Source organism: Natrix helvetica, assembly GCF_964273705.1.
Source record: "Natrix helvetica genome assembly, chromosome: 2".
NCBI classification, from domain to species: domain Eukaryota; kingdom Metazoa; phylum Chordata; class Lepidosauria; order Squamata; family Natricidae; genus Natrix; species Natrix helvetica.
The window spans coordinates 281,252,574-281,273,452 of NC_138552.1; the positions used below are offsets into that span (position 1 = coordinate 281,252,574).

Below are 20,879 nucleotides of genomic sequence, written 5' to 3' on the forward strand. Positions count from 1 at the left end.
AGTAGCAGAGTTGGAAGAGACCTTGGAGGTCTTCTAGTTCAACCCTCTGCCTCGGCAGGAAACCCTACACCATTCCAGACAAATGGCTATCCAACATCTTCTTAAAGACTTCCAGTGTTGGGGCATTCACAACTCCTGGAGGCAAGCTGTTCCACTGATTAATTGTTCTAACTATCAGGAAGTTTCTCCTCAGTTCTAAGTTGCTTCTCTCCTTGATTAGTTTCCACCCATTGCTTCTTGTTCTACCCTCAGGTGCCTTGGAGAATAGTTTGACTCCCTCTTCTTTGTGGCAACCTCTGAGATATTGGAACACTGCTATCATGTCTCCCCTACTCCTTCTTTCTATTAAACTAGACATACCCAGTTCCTGCAATCGTTCTTCATATGTTTTAGTCTCCAGTCCCCTAATCATCTTTGTTGCTCTTCTCTGCACTCTTTCTAGAGTCTCCACATATTTTCTACATCGTGGTAACCAAAACTAAATGCAGTATTCCAAGTGTGGCCTTACCAAGGCATTATAAAGTGGTATTAACACTTCACGTGAACTTGATTCTATCCTTCGGTTTATGTAGCCTAGAACTGTGTTGGCTTTTTTGGCAGCTGCTGCACACTGCTGGCTCATATTTAAATGGTTGTCCACTAGGACTCCAAGATCCCTCTCACAGTTACTACTGTTGAGCAAGGTACCATCTTTACTGTACCTGTGCATTTCGTTTTTGTTGCCTAAATGTAGAACCTTACTCTTTTCACCATTGAATTTCATTTTATTAGATAGTGCCCAATGTTCAAGTTTGTCAAGATCCTTCTGTATCTTTAGCCTGTCTTCTGGAGTGTTGGCTATTCCTGCCAGCTTGGTGTCATCAGCAAATTTGATGAGTTCCCCATTTATTCCCTCATCCAAATCATTGATGAAGATGTTGAAGAGTACTGGGCCTAAAACAGAGCCTTGGGGTACTCCACTGCATACTTCCCTCCATGTAGATGCAGTTCCATTGAGGACTACATGTTGAGTGCGGTTGGTCAGCCAGTTACGAATCCATCTGGTGGTGATGCTGTCTAACCCACATTCTTCTACTTTATCTAGTAGTAGGTTATGATCTACCTAATCAAATGTCTTACTGAAGTCCAAGTAAACGATATCGACGGCATTCCTCTGGTCCACTAATTTTGTCACTTTGTCAAAGAATGCAGTAAGATTAGTCTGGCATGATCTGTTTTTTGACAAACCCATGCTGGCTTTTGGCTATTACTTTGTTTGCTTCTAGGTTCAAGCTAATTCGTTGCTTGATTATCTTTTCCAGAATCTTTCCTGGTATTGAGGTCAGGCTGATAGGTCTGTAGTTTCCTGGATCTATTTTTTTTCCTAGCTTCATGGCTGACAGTAGACTGAACCCTGAATACTAATTACCATACAACATTAGCCCAAAATATGGATATCTCATGACTGGCTGGGCAGCCATCTTGTGAGACCATTAATGATGAGCTTTTGGAAACGGCAAAGCTGAAGCGCAATGCAAAATGAGAATTATAACCAAGAACAAAACCTCCTCAGGATCAGTTTTCAAATAATTATTCCACTGTTGCTCATCTCTGACTCCCGTTTGGTCTGACTAGGGAGAGTAAAATGGAAGTGGAACTTCAAAGCAGAACAAGCCTGTGTTTTGTTTTGAAGCTTCCCCCCGCTTTGGGAATGGTACGATTCAGTGGTGGGTTTCAATTTCTTTTAGAAACTCTTCTGTAGGTGTGGCCTGATTTGTGGGAGTGGCTTGCCAGCCATGTGACTGGGTGGGAGTGGCTTGCCAGCCATGTGACTGGGGGCGTGGCCAACTTGTAAAATGTGGTGAAACTCACTTAACCATGCCCTTGCTTAGTAACCAAAATGTTGGCTCAGAAACTCTGGCATTTGAAGCACACAAGTCTTAAAGCTGTCAAGTTACAAGACCCTTGCACCCCAAACCCTTTAGGGAAAAAAAAACCCAGGAGTGTTCAAACTTGACAGCTTTAAGACTTGTGGACTTCAACTCCCAGAATTCCTCCTCTCGCTCTTCATCTTGATGATGTGCGGACGGGTGGGAGTAGGGAGCTGGAACCGGTTCTAAATAGCACTGTAGATTTGTGGAATCTCTTCTATAGAAGAGGTTAGAACTGGCAGGAACCCACCCTTGGTACGATTCCTCAATAGCAGTATTCATAATTATATTTATTGGAAACTTGAAGATTAACTGATATTAGATCATCCAGTATATTGCCGTTGTGTATCTAATTAGAGAAATTAATAATACTAGATTGCAAGAAGAGAACCCAGGAATCCATGTTTAAGAGACAACAAAGCCTATACCCGTGATGGTGAACCTATGGAATACATGCCACAGGTGGCACGCAGCCCTCTCTGTGGGCACTCGAGCTGTCATCCCCGCTCACCTCCACCGTACATGCGTGCACGCCTGCCAGCTGATTTTTGGGTCTCTGTCATGCATGTGCGGGCACATGCATGAGACGCATGTGCAGGAGGGTCATGCATACATGCACACCGTGCCCCCCTGCAACCCATTTTTGCACCCAGAAGGCTGCAGGGAGGCCTACTAGGTGCAAAACAGGGTGCAGGGGTGCGCATGCGTGGAGGGTGGGGAGCACAGGGAGTCCTGTGGGGGGGTGGGGTTGCAGGGGGTGGTGTCGCATTCGCATTACATTATGGGAGTGGGTGTGCGCTTTCAGCACGCAACGGCAAAAAGGTTAGCCTTATACCAATCCAATTTCCCCAAAAGTTCTACTTATCGTTTGGATTTCTCTTTGTAGCCATAGTAAACATGTCTTTCTGAAAAATGTATCGGTCGCAGCAGAAGAAAGGTGGGTGGGCTCATTCCCCCATCCCATTGCAGGCCAGTTATTATCAGGTTTCAATTTAAACGGAAGACTGAGAGACATGGAAACTGCACCAAATGTGATTTCTGCATATGAAAGGCACCTGAAGGTCGCTGGCCCTGAGCACCAGTGTTTTGTGGACATGAGGGAAGGAAGAAGATGGAAGGGGAAAATATGTTTTCATTTTGCATTACAATTAACTCACTTACTGAAAATCACTTTGGGACCGCCATCTACTCTATAAATAAGTGTGACTTTTCATCCCTTCAAATTGTAGGGCATTTCCTTAAAGGCATAACTGGATCTTATCAGGATAGGACTAATCTATACAACAAATTCATGCCAGCACATGAATGTTGAACCAGTTGCTATCACAATCACACTCCAGCACAAATGTGGGCCAATATTTGGTACAGTACAGGTAGTCCGTGACTTATGATCACAATTGAGCCCAATATTTCTGTTGCTAAGCGAGACAGATTTTAAGTGACCCCCCCCCTCAATTTGGCAAGCTTTCTTGCCGCAGCTGTTAAGTGAATCACTGCAGCTGTTAAGTTAGTAACACAGTTGTTAAGTGAATCTGGCTTCCCCGTTGACTTGGCTTGTCAATCGCAAATGTCAATCACATGACTCCAGGACAGTGCAATCATCATAAATACATGCCAGTTGTCAAACGGCTGAATTTTGATCACGGGGATGCATGGGGATGCTGCAACAGTCATAACTGTGGAAAATGGTCATAAGTCACTTTTTTCAGCGTCTTTGTAACTTCAAATGATCCCTAAATGAATGGTTGTAATTACCTGTAAATACAAAAATACTCCTCCTTTCCTCATATACATCTGAACTTATTTGAGCAGCAAGAAGTAAGAAGGGGCCAGTACCGAATAGTACCCTTGTTCTGACCTAGGCTTCCCCAGCAGCACGAAGCTGAATCCTTGTCCTGATAAACCCCTTTTATTTAATTTACAGTTAATTTCTCTCCAGCAAAGTCCTGGCCCAGAGTCTTTCAAAATAGTTCATAATTACCGACCTTTATCAGGCTTGGAAAGTGGCCAAGCCGATATCTTTCAGACTCCACAATACTTGGCAAGAATGCAGGAATGAACTAATTGTCTTCTGCAAACACCCCTCCCCTTTCGCTCCTCTTTTATTCCCTATGGGAGGGGCCATTCACCAGCCACCTGCGGCCTTACTCCCAAGTCGACACTTGTTCCTTAGCGGTTCCCTTCGTCTGGCAACTTTGTGCATGCGCACACTGGGAACAGGCTCCAGCTCTTTGTCTGCCTCACTGATGTCTGACTCCGAAGGCAACTGATAACTATCAGACGGCCCTGGCCCCATCTCTGCTTCTGATGCAGAACACTCATCAGAGCCTTCGCCAGACTCCAGGATGGGCCCACGTTCTACCCCAACCTCCTCACTGTCCGAATCTGCTGCTACATCTGCTGGCCGCTGGTGGGCCACAACCATCTTTCCCTTGTAAAAATCAGATCTGTCTCTTCTAAAAATTGCTTCCAAATTGTCATCTCCAAGTGACACAAGAGGAATGTATTATTGTAAATGCTTGGAAAATGAACCTATTTATTACATTAACTCCACTTCACTTAAAATAAATCAGATTTAATTTTTGTCATCCACTACATCTTTGTCCTGCCTTTCTTATATTACACAGCACTTTACATCTAAGTGGATATCTCTACTTTAGTAGACAAGGTTCTTGGGAAAAAGACTTAAAAATTAGCGATAGGCTTCTCACAGCTCCTGGAATAGGACAAGTTGAGTCAAAGCCAACAAAAAACCTGAATCGTGGTAGCAGATCAGGCACGTCTCAATTTTTATTGCTCTGAGCAGATTCTTCAGCAGGAGTTTATGGTAGTATGGTACCTCAATAGTTAATATATATAATTGACTAAAAAAAAACACAACTTACCACCTGAAAGGCACAGAGATTACAAAGACATGCTATTCATCAGCCACTCCTTTGCAAACCCTGAAATTTCTGAATGATTAACCCCGAGTTCCCACCTCCAGTGAGAAAAATGCATTGTTAAAAGGACACTAAACATCAGAAACTTTGCAATACAGGTAGTCCTTATGACCACAACTGAGGCCAACATTTCTGTTTCTAAGCGAGACGTTTGTTAAGTGAATTTTGCCCCATTTTACAACTCCCCCCCCCCCCCCGTTGTGGTTAAGTAAATTACTGCAATTGTGAAGTTGCAGTACTTTTACATTTGTTAAATTAAATCTGGCTTCCCCATTGACTTTGCTTGTCGGAAAGTCTCAAAAGGTGATCATCGCATGACCCTGGGAGACTGCGACGGTCAAAAATGTGAATCAGCTGTCAAGCATCTGAATTTTGATCATGCTAAGTGTGGAAAATGATCACGCTTTTCAGAGCTGTTATAACTTTGAATGGTTACTAAATGAACTTTTGTAAATCAAGGATTACATGTACTGGTGATATATTTGATAGGTTTTTCATGAGAGGATATATAGGTAGTCCTTGACTTGCAACAGTTCCTTTGGTGATCATTTGCAGTTACGACGACACACAACCACTTTTCACTGACGACTAACGCCATGATCATGTGATCAAAATTCAGACTCTTGGCAACAGACCCATATTTGTGACGGTTTATGACATTTTGCGATCTTCTGACAAGCCAAGTCAATGGGGAAGCCAGATTCACTTTGAAAATGTGTTCCTAAGTTAACTGCAGTGATTTAATAACTGTGGCAAGACAGATCGTAAAAGGGGACAAAACCTACTTAACTGTCTTGCTTACCAACAGTAATTTGGGGCTCAATTGTGGTCATAAGTCGAGGACTTCCTGTACTCGTGGAACTACAGCTTCCAAGTCTTCATATGAAAGGGGAATGTCTATTAAAACAGTTCCTCACACACTCCAGAAGTGCTTGCTATCTCAAATCTGGCAAACAAGTTGTTTATTACAAAACCCCATGAATTTTTTTTTTTTTTGGCACAATGCCTGTAGTAATGTTTTATTCTGATTAGATGAACATTGCTAGAAGGAAATGGTACATAATAGACAAAATAGAAATATAGAAATGCCTTAGCGCTTTATATAAACCAGAATGAGCTTTGTATTTAAGGTACAATGATGCAACTTTGTTTTAGAATATTTAAATAGTAATTTTCATGTATTTTGTAAACTGGGCCAACAGAGTCACCTCTAAAGCTTGATATCCTGTGAAAGTGTTATTTTCAAAGATTCTTATTGTCTTGAAATTAGAGTCTCTTCTATATTGAGAACATTTTGGTTTCTAATTTAAAGATTATTTTCATAGATATTGTGCAATAAAGTTATACACAGTATGTGTTTAAATACTTTAACTGAAATTTTACATTTGTAAAATTATTTATTGTACTGGTATAAAATGGTTTTAAATTATATGTATAACATTGATCTTGTGTGCTATTTTGTAATTTGCATATAAAAATACCAGACATACTCATTGTTTGTCCCTCATTTTATGAAATGGAATATAAGTATGCTATAACACCTTCAGGTAATAAGAACTGGAACTCACTGTGCAGTAGCAAATTCAATGGAATTTCTAGATTTCATACAGATTAATATAAGTTTCAAGTGAAATCAAAACATGTCATTTATGACTTTTACATTTTCCTTAAAAGGTATCTACTTAGAAAAACTAGTTAAACCACTGATACCATAGGCTTACAATCTAAAGACACAAAAGACAAGAAAAAAGGCAATTTTGGATATAACTATTAGTTAAAATTCTTGTACTAAAAGTAAATATGCATAGGTTTCTACTTATCTTTCTCTGCTGTAAGTGCTATCAGAAGACTAACAGCTGCTTTGAAATAACTGAATAAAAATACTAGCATATAACTTGATACATCACACAAGACATGATAATGTGAAAGTTGGATAACTGAAATATAAGCCAACTCACATTTATTCAGAACTACTAGAGTTCACTAGTGTTTATTCCTAATAAACCTACAAGTTAACATATTCAGCTTATTTTTTACAAACTGTTAGAATAGTTGCAAGAATATGGAGGCTGAAACTATGCTAGCATTGATAATTAAACCAAATTACCTTTAATCAAAATTATTCAAATTTTTATTATAAATGACATATAAATAATAGTTCAGAAAGTACAATACAGTTTTATTTCTAATGACAGACTGTTAAAATAAACTGCATTTGTTAGCAAATAAATGATAATTGCATTTCAAACCTATTGTTTTCTATCACATTCAGGAAGTAGCTCCTATTAAAATGACAATAGGTTATTCACATCTTTCTGAATAGATACATTCTGGAAGTCAGTATATGTGTGATGTAAAATATTATCAATATTCATAAATCTAGATCAGAAACATGCAAAAAACTCCATCTCCAGAATTTTAGTTAATATACTTTCAGCATAATATTAATGAGAAGCTAAGGGTATTCCATGAAAAATATCTTAATAACCAACAAATGCTTCATTGTATCTGGACAGCATCTTTTTATTAAGAGATTTGGATTTGGTGTTCTTTTTCTCTTTAAAAATGGGAGAGTTCAGAAAGCTGGTATCTGTAAACGGGTCTCCTCTTCTAAGTTTCCCACTGAGACTTGGCTCCTTATAACTCACGTAACTAGTACTTCTACATCTTTGGTGAGTAGCATCTTTTGCTATGGTACCCAAGGCTAGGTAAGAAATTCTTGTTTGGTAAGAAGTTGATGCAACATTGGTAATATCATTGAGATGATGTTTTTTAAGTGCCTCAGATGATTCATCCAAATAAGATTCAAATATCTTGGTATTCCTGTTTTCCCCCTCAGGATTTATATCATGTTGCTCAGACAGAGTTTTCTTTGATCGTAATTTTGTGCGCAGTGGGATTACATCTGTTCCAGTATTTAAAGTTTCATTGGATTTTGGTTTTTTTGAGTAAGGCATATAGAGACTATCATCAGGATCTTCTTCTGAAACATACGATTCACCACTACAAATTTCTCCTTCTTTTGTATACTCTTTGTCATCAACATGTTCATTTTGTTTGTTTTGCCGGAAAGGTGTTATATGAACAGATTCTTCACTAATAAAACCATAAGCATCATTGGAAGGAATGGATGTATTTGCTTTTTGTTTAGGTCCTGCATGCTTATTGCAGTTTTTGTCTTTGTTGGATCTTGCCTTGGGCACATTTTTTGTGGTTACCAATTTTCTCTTCTGACCCTTCCCTTTTTTAGTTTTTAAGCCACCGTTATTATTAAAATTACTTTGTTCTAAAAAAGCTGTGGCCTTTTCAATTTGTGTATCTGAATCACTTTTATCAGATTCAATTTGAATATCTGATTCACATTTATCAATGTTTACACTATGCTTGTCCTCCTGACTAATAGATATTTCTTCAGAATTTTCATTATTATTCTTTGAACATAAAAGATCAGCATTGATAGCTGGAGTGCCATCATCTAATTCAAAGACTTCACTGAGGGAATTAATTTTTAAATAACGACGACGGGTAGAAACATTTTTAGATATAGAATAATCAGTTTGCTTGTCTTCATCAACTGAAATAATTCTGCTTCCAGTGTTTACATGATCTGGATCATCTTCACAGGAATAATTCTGGTAACCTGTATCTGTGTGAGACACTGAAGCTGTATTCTCAATGTCATCACAGAAATTTAAGTGAGAATCTGAATAATAATAAAGTTTTTCCACTTTATCTTGTATTTCATCTGCATCTTCTTTACCTATTTCTACAGCAAGAATGTGCCTTAGAAGTGCCAAAGAATCAGGCTTCTTTAAACTTCCAGAAGCACATTCCTCAGGTTTGGAGTTATACTGAGTTGTACTAAAATCAGCAGAAGAGACATCATTTAATGGATCAAGAATATTTGCTGCACTGAGTAGATCTTGAACAACTTTAGAAATAATCTTCTTCACTACCATGAATCCATTCTCAGCATGTTGTTTTTCTTGCTGTAACTTAAGCTTTCTTTGTAGGTCAAAATTCTGAAACTTCAAGCTCTGATACTCTTTCTTTAAACACAATATGATATCTTGTGCTTCCCTCATTTTACTCTTTTCTTCTTCTAAAGCCAAAGCTAACGCACGATTATTTGCTTGGAAGTTTTTCAACTGTGCCACAGAATTATCTGCAATTTTACTCTTAATAGGTAAAACTTGGTTTGCTTTACCCAGCCTTGCCCATTTTTTATTTCTCTTTTCTTTCATTCGTTCTTTTATATCTTCCAAACTATCCTTAAATGACTTTTTCAAAGCTTTCGTCATATTTCATTCAGATCTAATTTTGAGCTGAGATCAAGAAAACAGCCAATTGCATAAAGTCCCTTGTTCTTCACCTCCGTTCCCTTCCGACTGTGCCCTTCGCAACCACTGCCCGCATGCCCGAGGGACCGCCCGCGTCTTTAAGAAAATCGAACTCAACTCAACATCCCTTTGGGCGCACGGCTCGTGTTCTTTCCCCCAACAGCCTTTTTCTTCACTGCAGAGATACAAGCACGCGGCAAGTCGGGGACTCTACGGCCGTTAGCTCTTTACTACTGTTTTCAACTTCTCCCCTCCCCCCATGAAAAATTACTTATTTTTTATTGACTAATGAATGCCTAAGGGTGGCTCAGTGGCTAAGACACTGAGTTTGTTGATCAGAAGGTCGGCAGTTCAGCAGTTCGAATCCCTAGCGCCGTGTAATGGAGTGAGCTCTCTCTTTCCTCTCTCTCGCTCTCTCTCCCCCCTGCCCTCCAGGGGAGAAGGCAAGGGCAAACCACTTTTGAAAAAATTTCAGCAAGAAAATTGCAGGGACTTGCAAAATGTATGGTTTTTTTCTCCATTTTTAAATGATGGGTAATGCTGCTTTAATTAAAAATAGTAATTACAGCTTTTTTTGCCTTGATCTAGTAGATACTTCTCATGAATCTAAGTAGATTCTTTTTTTCTTTAAAGTTAAGTCTAAGACTCTACAATAGAGGATACATGGGACTTAATTTAACCTTCACTAATCTGGTATGCGAAAGAAAGCAATAGCTGAGCATCCTTGAAACTGCAATTCCAACAAACCTAGAGAATGCTTGGATGGGTAAAGCGAATCTAATCTGCGGCCTTCGCTATAAAATGTGATGAAAGACACCACTGATTTGTTGATTGTCCCATCAAGTTGATGTCCACTCTTAGGAGCCACGTAGTAGGCTTTTCTCCAGGAGATCTTTCAGGTTTTCCAGTGGTGCACTACCACTGCCAGGGTAAATTGAGTCTATCCATCTCGGTGAGGATTGTTCTCTTTTTTCTCTTTCCTTCCACTTTTCCCAGCATTGTGGAATGATCAAAACTGGATTTTTGAATAATGTGTCCAAAATATAATAATCTGATCTTAGTCGTTTGTGCCTCAAATAAAAATTCTAGATTGATGTCTTCTGTGATCCATTTGTTGTTTTCTTGGGCATCCACAATATTTTCTTCGCCAACATCGAAGTTTGAAAATGTAAATTCACTACGTTGATTCTTGAAAGTCCAACTTCTGCTTCTAATTCCTTTTTCACTGTTCACTGTTTTGATGAAGAACAGAGATGTGGAAAAAGCAATGGAGGAGGTAAGCCTTTTGACTCTCAGCTGAAAATTTAAATGATAAAGTAGTAATGTCCCCTTGGAATTGAACTTAACTGCTAAGGTCTTTATAGATATTTTCATCTACTTTTCTTGGCAACAGTCTGGGAGTGGCTTGCCATTGTCTGCTTCTGTGGCGTTTTAGTCACTACTAGTAGCTGATAACCCAGGGTTGCATGGGTATGCATTTATCCCAATCCTGTATTAGAGGGAAACTCCTTGTGGAGTACTGCGAAGTCGTTACCATGGCAACTCCACTGTGCTGTACAGTAGAAACCATTTTAAGGCACAACAGGCTGTATCTTAACAGAACTTGAATCCAAAATGCACACTATCACTGTCAAAAGTACGGTGACTTGACACTATAGATGTAATTCAGTCCTTTTCATTTCTGCGGTCCAGGTATTCCAGAGTTATGCTAGAACACACACACACACAGACAGCCCCCAAGGGAGTGTTAGGAGTGTCCTATCCCCACAATATTTGTTTCCAGAGAGTAACTCATTTGTGTACCAAGTTTGGTTGAAATTGTTGGGGCGTTACAAAGTTATTCTGGAATATCCACACACAGCCATTTATATATAGATAGCTAGATAACTAGATAGATTTTAGCCTACAGTTCTGGAATACTTGATGGTCCTGAGTCTAACCAAATGGACCCTGCTTAGCTTCCTAGAGCAGTCTAGGCTCGCTTGGAACTATCATCTATTGACCCAAATATGCTTTTTCAAAAGGATCTGGACTTTCTTTGTTTTTCCTTTAAGATGTTTCGCTTCTCATCCAAGAAGCTTTCAGACTTCTGTCTAGACCAGTGATGGCGAACCTATGGCACGCCATTTGTCAGGGCACGCGAGGCACTGCCCTGTCAGCTGGCCAGTGCGCATGTGCGCACTGGCCAGCTGAGTTCACCTTTTTAAAAGCCATTTTTCACCCTCCCCAGGCTCCAGAGGCTTTATAGGAGCCTGGGGAGGGCAAAAAGAGCCTTCCCCACACACACCACAGAGGCCCTCCGGAGGCTTCAGGGACCGTCCGGAGGCTTCCCTGAAGCCTTCGGAACGCTTAAAACCATCCTCCGAGCAATGAGGGTGGTTTTAAGCATTCCGAAAGCTTCAGGGAAGCCTCCGGATGGTCCCTGAAGCCTCCGGAGGGCCTCTGGGGGTGGCAGGGGGGGGTCTTTTCACCCTCCCCAGGCTCCTATAAAGCCTCTGGAGCCTTGGGAGGGCGAAAAAAGCATGTAAAAATGGGGGGGTCGCGCGTTATGCGTGCATGTGCAATGGGGGGGTCGCACATTGCATAATGGGTGCGGCACGCCTGCACACGACCCCCCTGCACTCCCCCCACTTGTGGCACGCGAGCCAAAAAAGGTTCGCCATCGCTGGTCTAGACTTCTGTCACCTATTGAATCATCAGAGGGTGAGACCATACTTGGAAGAGAACAGAGAAGGATGAACGCATAAATGTGTTGCAGCAAATCCAACCTCATTTGAAGCTAGACAAGAATGTTTTCCCTCTAAACTTTTCCATATTATTTCCTTATAAGCTCAGCAGATTAACTTCTACAGGAGGGCCAACTGATTAGCACCACTTCCTCTTCCTCCTCCAACTTCTCCTGATCCAGTTCATTATCTCGGGAAATAAATTGTTCCAAGTGAAGTGTGACACTTGCGTGAGGGTGACTTTCTGGCTGCGGAGGCTATTAATGTTTAAGATGCAATTAGAAGAGGGGTAGAAAATAGCTTTAGCAGAGCATTTCTCAGGCCATTAGTTTAAAGAATTTTCCACATAATTTCTCCCTGACATTCATAAATAGAAAAGAAAAAAAATCTATTTCCTCTCGTTTGCTAAATGTAGCTTGATTCTAATCAGAAACAGTAGTAGCCATCTATTTCATATGCTCCGGCACATGATGCTTTTTCTCTGACTATACACAAAAATATATTATTAGCAGAGGAGTTTGCCCCTAGATTTCTACGTTTCTAGGTCTCCTAATTTTGCCACTTATAGGGGGGAAAGACTCAATGAGCTATATCAGTGTTTCTCATCCTTGACAAGTTTAAGATGGGTGGACATCAAACTCCCAGAATTCCCCAGCCAGCATTGGGGAAACTTGTCAAGGTTGAGAAACACTGATCTACCTCATTCTTCTTGGCTACATCTATTTCATTAAAAGCTAAACAATATGGCAGACCTCCTTCAAAGAATACACCATGGATGATTTTGAAATAGAAAGCTTAAAGATAACATCTTTAGAATATTGATGTCCTGAGTAATACTATGATATAGGGATGGGATTCAGCCGGTTTGGACCAGTTCGGGTGAACCGTTAGTTCCGACGATCAGATGGGAGCGAATCGGTTTGCTCCAACGATCAGTTTGGCTTTCCCTCCTGCCCCTACGCTTTACTTACCTATATCCTCTCAGCTGATTTGCGCGGCAGAGCGAATTGCTGCGCTTCAGCTGTGTTACTCCCCAGAAGTAATGTGGAAGTTAAATTTTGTTAAAACTGCGCATGCGTGCAGAGCGTGTGTCAGATGCGGGCATGCCTGGAGTGAACCGGTTATTAAACCGGCAGGATCCCACCACTGCTAGGATAGTAATATATAGTATCATAATATCAGGAATACTATAGTTATATCACATTTCACACAGCTGGAGCTGGGAAAAACACTAGGCTGTGACCTATAGTTTACAAGTGCAAGGTTCACGTGGCATAGAAAACCAAAATCACTGGTTTAAACACAAGGCCCGCAGGCCAGATCTGGCCCCCGGGGTTTTTAGATCTGGCCCGCCGGGCCACCCTGGAGACAGTGAAAGATCGGTCCACAGTGCCTCTGTCAGCGAAATCGGCCTCCCAATCTCTGTTTTTGACTGGGACGGCCTCCTGCAACCCTCTGCCAACGAAAACAGAGTTCAGGAGGGCCGCGGCATGACAAAGTAGCAAAAGTGTTGCCTTGGAATATATGCAAGCAACAATTGGTGGTACCACAAAATAGAGAAAGCCATCAAAATGAAGAAGCTAAAGTGCTCTAGGACTTTAGAATCAAACAGATAAGCACCTGCCACATAACAACCGAGACTTAACAACTGTTGATAAGAAAGACAATAAAAGTCTGGATAGAAGACGTGGCAGAACTTGGAGAGAGCAAAATAGGAGAGAAAGAACTGGAGAATATAACAAAATACAATGACCCGTAAATGGAAAGAGAATGACTGTGACAAAAGAAAGCAAAGATAGTACCAATATAAATAAGTGCCTTGGGTGCAACCTCAAAACCTCTGGAGCATTATTTGAACACCATTGGCACTGACAAAACCCTAATCAATTACAAAAGGCAGCTTTACTTGAAACGGCTTACATCCTGCCACGATGCCTTTAATACCTTCAGACACCATCTGCTTTTGGGGAAAGACTTGGTAGATTGACAAAAATGCCAAATAAAGTCTAAACATCTGGAAAAGATCTTAATAATAATGAACTTTTTCTTATCATGTAATGATCATCTTAGCAAAGAAAACAAACAAATGTACCATAGAACAAATCAATCCAGAGTTCTTAGTCAAGGCACAAATGATCTGGCTCAAAATATTGTATTTTGGTTATTCGGCTGAATTCTTGGGCGGGGGAATCTTCCTTAAAGAGTTATCTTAATGATTTTTAATACTACAGTTCTGAAAATGTTGTTGGCTGTTTTCGCCCTCCCCAGGCTCCTATAAAGCCTCTAGAGCCTGGGGAGGGCGAAAAAAGCATGCAAAAAATGGGGGGGGGAGCGCCTTGCATGCGCACTGGGGGGTTTGCGCGTTGCATTATGGGTGCAGCACACCCGCGCACAACTCCCCTGAGCTCCCCCCCACTCATGGCACGCAAGCCAAAAAAGTTTCACCATCGCTGCCTTATAACATTTCAGACAAATAGTTGTCCATTCTCTTCCTAAAAATCTCCAGTGTTTTTAAGTTGCGCATCCACAGCTTCTGGAGGCAAGTTGTTCCACTGATTAATTGTTCTAACTGCCAGGAAATTTCTCCTTAGTTCTAGTTGCTTCTCTCCTTGATTAGTTTCCATACATTGCTTCTTGTCCTGCCTTCAGATGCTTTTGAGAATAGAAGCAAAAGGTCTTCAAAGAAAAAAACAAGAAAGTCCAGTCGCTTCCCCCCTCACCCCGAAAAAAACACCCCCATGACCTGGATAACTAAGAATCTCAACAGACTTTAAAGAAGAGACTTTAAACCCACTTCTTCTTTGTGGCAGCCCCTAAGCCAGTGATGGTGTACCTATGGCACGTACGTGCGTGCTGGCCAGCTGAGTTCACCCCTTTTAAAAGCCATTTTTCGCCCTCCCCAGGCTCCAGAGTCTTTATAGGAGCCTGGGGAGGGCGAAAACAGCCTCCCCCGCCCCCCCCCGGACGCCCTCCGGAGGCGTCAGGGAAGCCTCCGGACGGCCCCTGAAGCCTTCGGAGCGCTCAAAACGATCCTCCGAGCAAACTGGAAGTCACTTCCGGTTTGCTCGGAGGATCGTTTTGAGCGCTCCAAAGGCGTCAGGGAAGCCTCTGGACGGCCCCTGAAGTCTTCGGAACGCTCAAAACGACCCTCTTGGAGGATCGTTTTGAGCGCTCCGAAGGCTTCAGGGGCCGTCTGGAGCCTTCCCTGACGCCTCCGGAGGGCGTCAGGGGGGGAGCGGGGGAGGCTGTTTTCGCCCTTCCCAGGCTCCTATAAAGACTCTGGAGCCTGGGGAGGGCGAAAAACGCATGTAAACATGGGGGGGTCACGCCTGTAGTGCGTGTATGCGCACTGGGGGGTCACACATTGCATTATGGGTGCGGCACGCCTGCACATGACCCCCCTGCCCTCCCCCCCACATATGGCACGCGAGCCAAAAAAGGTTCGCCATTGCTGCCCTAAGGTATTGGAACACTGCTACCATGTCATCCCAGTCCTTCTTTTCATTAAACTAGACCTAATTCCAGCATTCTGTCAGAGTCAGTTTAGTGTCAGGGTTCCAAGTAATACTCCCATGATAAATAGATACCTCAAAGAACTGATTTATTGGAAATATCATATTGGCACAGGTGGGTGAAAACCAACTCTGAATATTCTCACGGTTTTCACCAAGTTAAAAGTAAAGGTTTTTCCCCTTCCCCAAACAGTCACATGGTCCAATCATCGTGTTGTCCGGTTGCCTGGCAATGTCACTCCGCCTCTCTCCGACCACCTATGGGAATGTCCTTGGTTCCCAAGAGAAAGTATTTTGTTTTGGCTACAAACCCCCTCTACTCCCCCCTCCCTAACCCTCAGCTCCACCGTGGCAACGCTGAAGGTAGAAAATGGCCTCGCTCAGGCCCACTTCAGAGTTGACAACCATTCTTTATATATTTTGGTCTAACAATATAAATAACATTATAATCTTCTGGGCTGGCTAACACAATAAATGGAACGGGAATGCGGTATCTCACCTAAAAATCCTTCTTCATCCACTATGACCGTGTAGTCTTCAGGTGTCTCAGTCAGGCTGAAAAATTTGCACCTGGAAGAGAAAAATCAGGAGGAAAAAAAAGGCATGTTTAGCTCTCATCCAACCATCAAGATTAATACATGATTAATTTAGAAACCACTCTCTCCAAATTTTTCTGTTTATTCTATATTTATCCTTCCTTTATTTTTGTATAAGGAACCAAAGGTACAGTAGTTGAACATACATAATACTCCTTGCTCCATTTTTTCCCCTACAACAACAACCCTGTGAGGTAGGTTGGGCTGAGAGACAGTAACGGGCTCAAAGTCACCCAGTTGGCTTTCATCCAATAGATCTCAGTGGAATCGGATATTGATACAATGGAGAGAGTCCAGAGGTATTTCACGAGATAAGTACTCCACTCCTCTACTCACAACAGAATACCCTATGGCACCAGGCTTGAAATTTTGGGCTTGGACAATCTAGAACTACACCGCCTCTGGTCTGACCTAAGCGTAGTACACAAAATTATCTGCTACAACGTCCTACCTGTCAATGACTACTTCAGCTTCAGCCACAATAATACACAAGGGTAATTATTGGAGGTTTATAGGAATAGCTAATGAATGCCAGTAGGTGGTTGTGTCTTTAAATACAAATGATTCTAGATAAAAGCACGTTTAAATAATTATAGCTAAATGAGAATGATGGTACATTGATGGCAAAATACATAAAGATTTTCGATTTTAAAATGTAAGTTAAAAATATGAAGGATGTATAGGAACGCACGAAATGTATTTGTAACCAATCGACATGCTTTCTACAAGATGTAATGAAGAATGTTTTTATTTGTGTTTTTGTTTAATTAAAACAATAAAAAATTTTTCCAAAAAATAAATAAATAATACACAAGCACACAATAGATACAAATTCAAAGTAAACGGCTCCAAATTCGATTGCAGAAAATACAACTCAAGCAACAGAGTGGTCAATGCCTGGAATGCACTACCTGACTCTGTTGTTACATCCCCAAACCCCCATAATTTTAACCTCAGACTATCTACTGTCAACCTCACCCCATTCCTAAGAGGTCTGTAAAGGGGCGTGCATAAGCGCACCAGAGTGTCTAACATCCCTGTCCTACTGTCTCCATTTATGCGTACCCATTTACTGTGTTCATATTTATGTTTATACTTATACCTGTTATCTTTTACATGTTTGATAAACTAAATAAAAATAAAATAAGTAAAAATAAACCTTTGTTCTTATGGATGACCTCATAGTTGCAGCCTATGCGTTCCTGTGATGGATGTTTATTTCAGAATAAATTCCAAGAAGGGACACGAGATCCAGTCCTGACTAAGCTTGTAGAATATGAGGCTGCAAGGTTTTTGCGTGCGTGTGCCTTTGAGTCAGTTTTCACTGCTGGCGAATGCTTGGACTAGTTCCCTGCAGTTTTCTTGGCAAGATTTCAGAAGTGGTTTCCTATTGCCTGCTTCCACGGAAAAGAATCACGTTACCTTTAAAGTAACTCTGCAACAGATTGTTTTCTTACAAGTGGACTGACCATTGTCTTACCTGAAGGGTCCTTTTCAGGGCGCTGCAACGGAGAGTCCAAAGAAGGGTTAAACACAGCCAATCTGCCCAGAACTGAATTGAAACTTTAAGCCACGCCTCTGGTGCTGACTCTCCTCAGATTTATTCAATGAAGACGTGGAACAGTTGTGCGCTGAAACTTCAACTGGAAGTCTAATATGGAACAAGTCAAAAATAGTCCAACAACAATAACAGAAACAACAAACAACACTGTGACTTCACAAACACCAGCGGAGAATAGACCCCAGGGCGGGGTGGACTCTCCGTTGCAGCGCCCTGAAAAGGACCCTTCAGGTAAGACAATGGTCATTTTCCAGGGCACTGCTCTGGAGAGTCCAAAGAAGGGACATGCCCAAGCTAACTGTCACTAGGGCGGGAAGGCTCAGCCATCAGGGTCGCTCCGCTGGTATGGATGCCCTGAAGAACACGCCTCCCAAAGGCCCCTTCCGCCGATGCAAAACTGTCCAGTTTGTAATTTCGGACAAATGGAGACAGAGAAGTCCAGGTGGCCGCCTTGCAGATCTCTTCAATCGGTGCCTGTGTAGACCAGGCAGCTGTGGTGGCGGCGCTTCTAGTCGAATGTGCTGTGATATTGCGAGGCACAGGAACGGACTGTAAAACGTGGGCAAGCGCAATGCAGGCTCGCAGCCATCCGCCGATGGTAGATGAAGAGACCTTCTTGCCTTGAGAAGCTGGTTGAAAGGAGACGAATAGAGATTCGGATTTCCGAAAACTGGCTGTGCGCTTGATGTATCTGCGAATAGTCCTGCGCACATCCAGCATGTGCCAGCGCTTTTCCCTCGGGTGCCGAGGATGCGGAGAAAAATCCGGAAGGACTACCTCCTGCGCCCGATGAAACCAGGAATTGACCTTCGGAATGAAGGAAGGGTCCAGCCTCAGGATTACTCTGTCGTTACGAATGAGACACAAGTCCTCTCTGACTGACAAGGCAGCCAGTTCCGATATGCGACGAGCAGACGTGATAGCGACCAGAAAAACCGTCTTGAATGTGAGGTGTCTGAGACTGGCCGTCTTAATGGGCTCAAACGGGGGCCCAATGAGGGACCGCAACACTACATTGAGATCCCAAGATGGGTATCTGTGGACCACTGGGGGTCTCAGGTTGGTCGCTCCCCTGAGGAAACTGCGGATGGTCGGATTCCGGGCAAGAGATGCATAGCCCTCAACTGAGAGGATGGTTGACAGGGCTGCCGCCTGGCGCCTCAGGGTGTTAGGAGCCAGGCCCTTGTCCAAACCTTCCTGCAGGAAGTCCAGAATGACAGGAACCGAAGCAAGGGGCGCAGACGTACCATGAGCCGTGCACCAGCTGGCGAAGGATTTCCAAGTGGCGTCGTAGATGCGCGTCGTGGACTGCCGTCGTGACGCTTGGATGGTGCCAATCACCTTGTCTGACAACTTGCCTCTGCTTAGGAGATCCCTCTCAAGTGCCAGACGGCCAGCTGCAGCCACTGGGGTTCTGGATGTTGAAGGGCCCCCTGGCTGAGAGAGATGTCCTGTGGAGGAATCCGCCACGGTGGTGTGATCGAAAGACTCACCAAGTCTGCAAACCAGGTTCTCCTGGGCCAGTACGGTGCTACCAGCAGCACCTCCGCCTCCTCTGCTAGGATCTTCCTGATGACTCTGGGAAGAAGAGGTAGCGGGGGAAAAGCGTAAAGCAGACCTTTCGGCCACGGGCCGTGCAGCGCGTTGACTCCTTCCGCCCTCGGGTCGTGGAACCTTGTGAAGAACCGCGGAAGATGCGCGTTGGCCGCGGTGGCGAACAGGTCCACCAGCGGGAGGCCGAACCTCTGGGACAGTTGCTGGAACAGCAGCGGATGTAGACGCCACTCCGAGTGGTCGACTGTGGATCTGCTCAGCCAGTCCGCCTGGGTGTTGCTCGTGCCCGAGATGTGCTCCGCCTGAAGAGAAAGGAGATACCTCTCCGCCCATCGACCCAAGAGCTCCGCCTCCTTCATCAGGGATCTGGAGCGCGTTCCCCCCTGTCGATTGATGTGTGCCTTGGTGGCGACATTGTCTGTCATGATGCGCACGTGGTGGCCCTGAACAGTGCTCTGGAAGCGCTTCAGCGCAAGCCTGACTGCCCTCAGCTCCAGCCAGTTGATGCTGTGAGCGGCTTCGGAAGGGGACCACCTGCCCTGTGCGAGCTGGTTGTGGCAGTGGGCCCCCCAACCGAACAGGCTGGCATCCGTTGTGATGGTGAGCCTGACTGGCTCCTTGAATGGCGACTCCTTTAACAGGGCCGGAGACAACCACCACTTTAGAGAGCGACGTACCTCTGCTGGAACTGGAATCAGTCTTGTTGAGCTGCTTTCGTTTGTTCTTTGATATGGAAGCAGGAGCCACTGTAGGGGACGGGAGTGAAGTCTCGCCCAAGGCACGATTGACAGGCACGAGATCATCTTGCCGAGGAGCTGTGAGAGCTGAACCACCTTGACTAGACGTGACTGCTGCACCTGAACGACCATCTCCCGAAGGCTGGCCACCCTTTCCGGGGACAGGGATACCGTGCACGAGGTGGTGTCGATGACGGCCCCTAGATGCTTCAGTCTGGTCGTGGGAACGAGATGACTTTTTTCCAGGTTGATGGTGAACCCATGGTCCCGGAGCGCCTGCATGGTGTGTTCTAGGTCGCTGACAGCTTGTTGATGCGATGATGACAGAATGAGAACATCGTCTAGGTAACAGTGGAGTCTGACCGGACGTGACCGTAGAAAAGCCGCCACGGCTGCGAGAACCTTTGTGAATGTCCTGGGCGCCGATGACAGGCCGAATGGCATTGCCCGGTACTGGTAATGGAGGCCCACGTAAGAGAACCTCAGGAACTTGTGGTGGGCTTTGCGGATAGGGATGTGGAGGTAGGCCTCTTTGAGGTCTATGGACGTTAGTATATCGCCTGGCCTGATGCACCCCAAGATGGACTGGAGGGACTGCATCTTGAACCTGCGATATGTCACGTGGTGATTGAACCTCTTTAGATCTAATATCCCCCTCCACCCTCCTGAGTTTTTGGGGACCAGAAACAGGATGGAGTAAAACCCTCTTCCTTCCTGGCCTGCTGGGACAGGTTCTATGGCCCTGATCTCCTTGAGGTGCCTTATCTCCTGTTCCATGAGGGATCTTTTGACTAACCCTGAGGGAACTGGACACCGGATGAGGTGGCGGGGAGGGGGGGACCAGAATTCTAAAGTGAGACCCATGCGGACCGTTTGAAGAACCCACTGGTCCGACGTGGTCTGCTCCCATTTGGCGTGGAACAACTGCAACCGCCCTCCGATGGGAGCTGACCTGTGATGGTCATTTATACCTCCTAAAGGGTCGGGAGCCAGAGCCCCCC

The 20,879-nt window shown here is 43.7% G+C and overlaps 2 protein-coding genes across 3 annotated transcripts in view; both read right to left on the bottom strand.

Annotated features, from left to right (window-relative positions):
* CASTOR2 (cytosolic arginine sensor for mTORC1 subunit 2) overlaps positions 1–20,879 on the bottom strand; it is a 121,530-nt gene that overhangs the window by 63,168 nt on the left and 37,483 nt on the right. For both annotated transcript variants that reach the window (XM_081941435.1, XM_081941436.1), the window contains exon 2: positions 15,930–16,000. In XM_081941435.1, coding sequence (XP_081797561.1) covers positions 15,930–16,000 — 71 coding nt within the window. The remainder of the gene's footprint in view (positions 1–15,929; positions 16,001–20,879) is intronic.
* On the bottom strand, positions 5,851–9,466 carry LOC309386260 (shugoshin 1-like). The gene is made up of 2 exons (XM_081941422.1): positions 9,311–9,466; positions 5,851–9,224 (listed from the first exon to the last, which is right to left on the bottom strand). The coding sequence occupies exon 2, from the start codon at positions 9,151–9,153 to the stop codon at positions 7,333–7,335; it is 1,821 nt and encodes a 606-aa protein (XP_081797548.1). The 5' UTR covers positions 9,154–9,224; positions 9,311–9,466; the 3' UTR covers positions 5,851–7,332.

What these genes read in the sequence shown, in the direction of transcription:
- LOC309386260 (XM_081941422.1), bottom strand. Translation starts at nt 9,153, where the DNA reads ATGACGAAAGCTTTGAAAAAGTCATTTAAGGATAGTTTGGAAGATATA.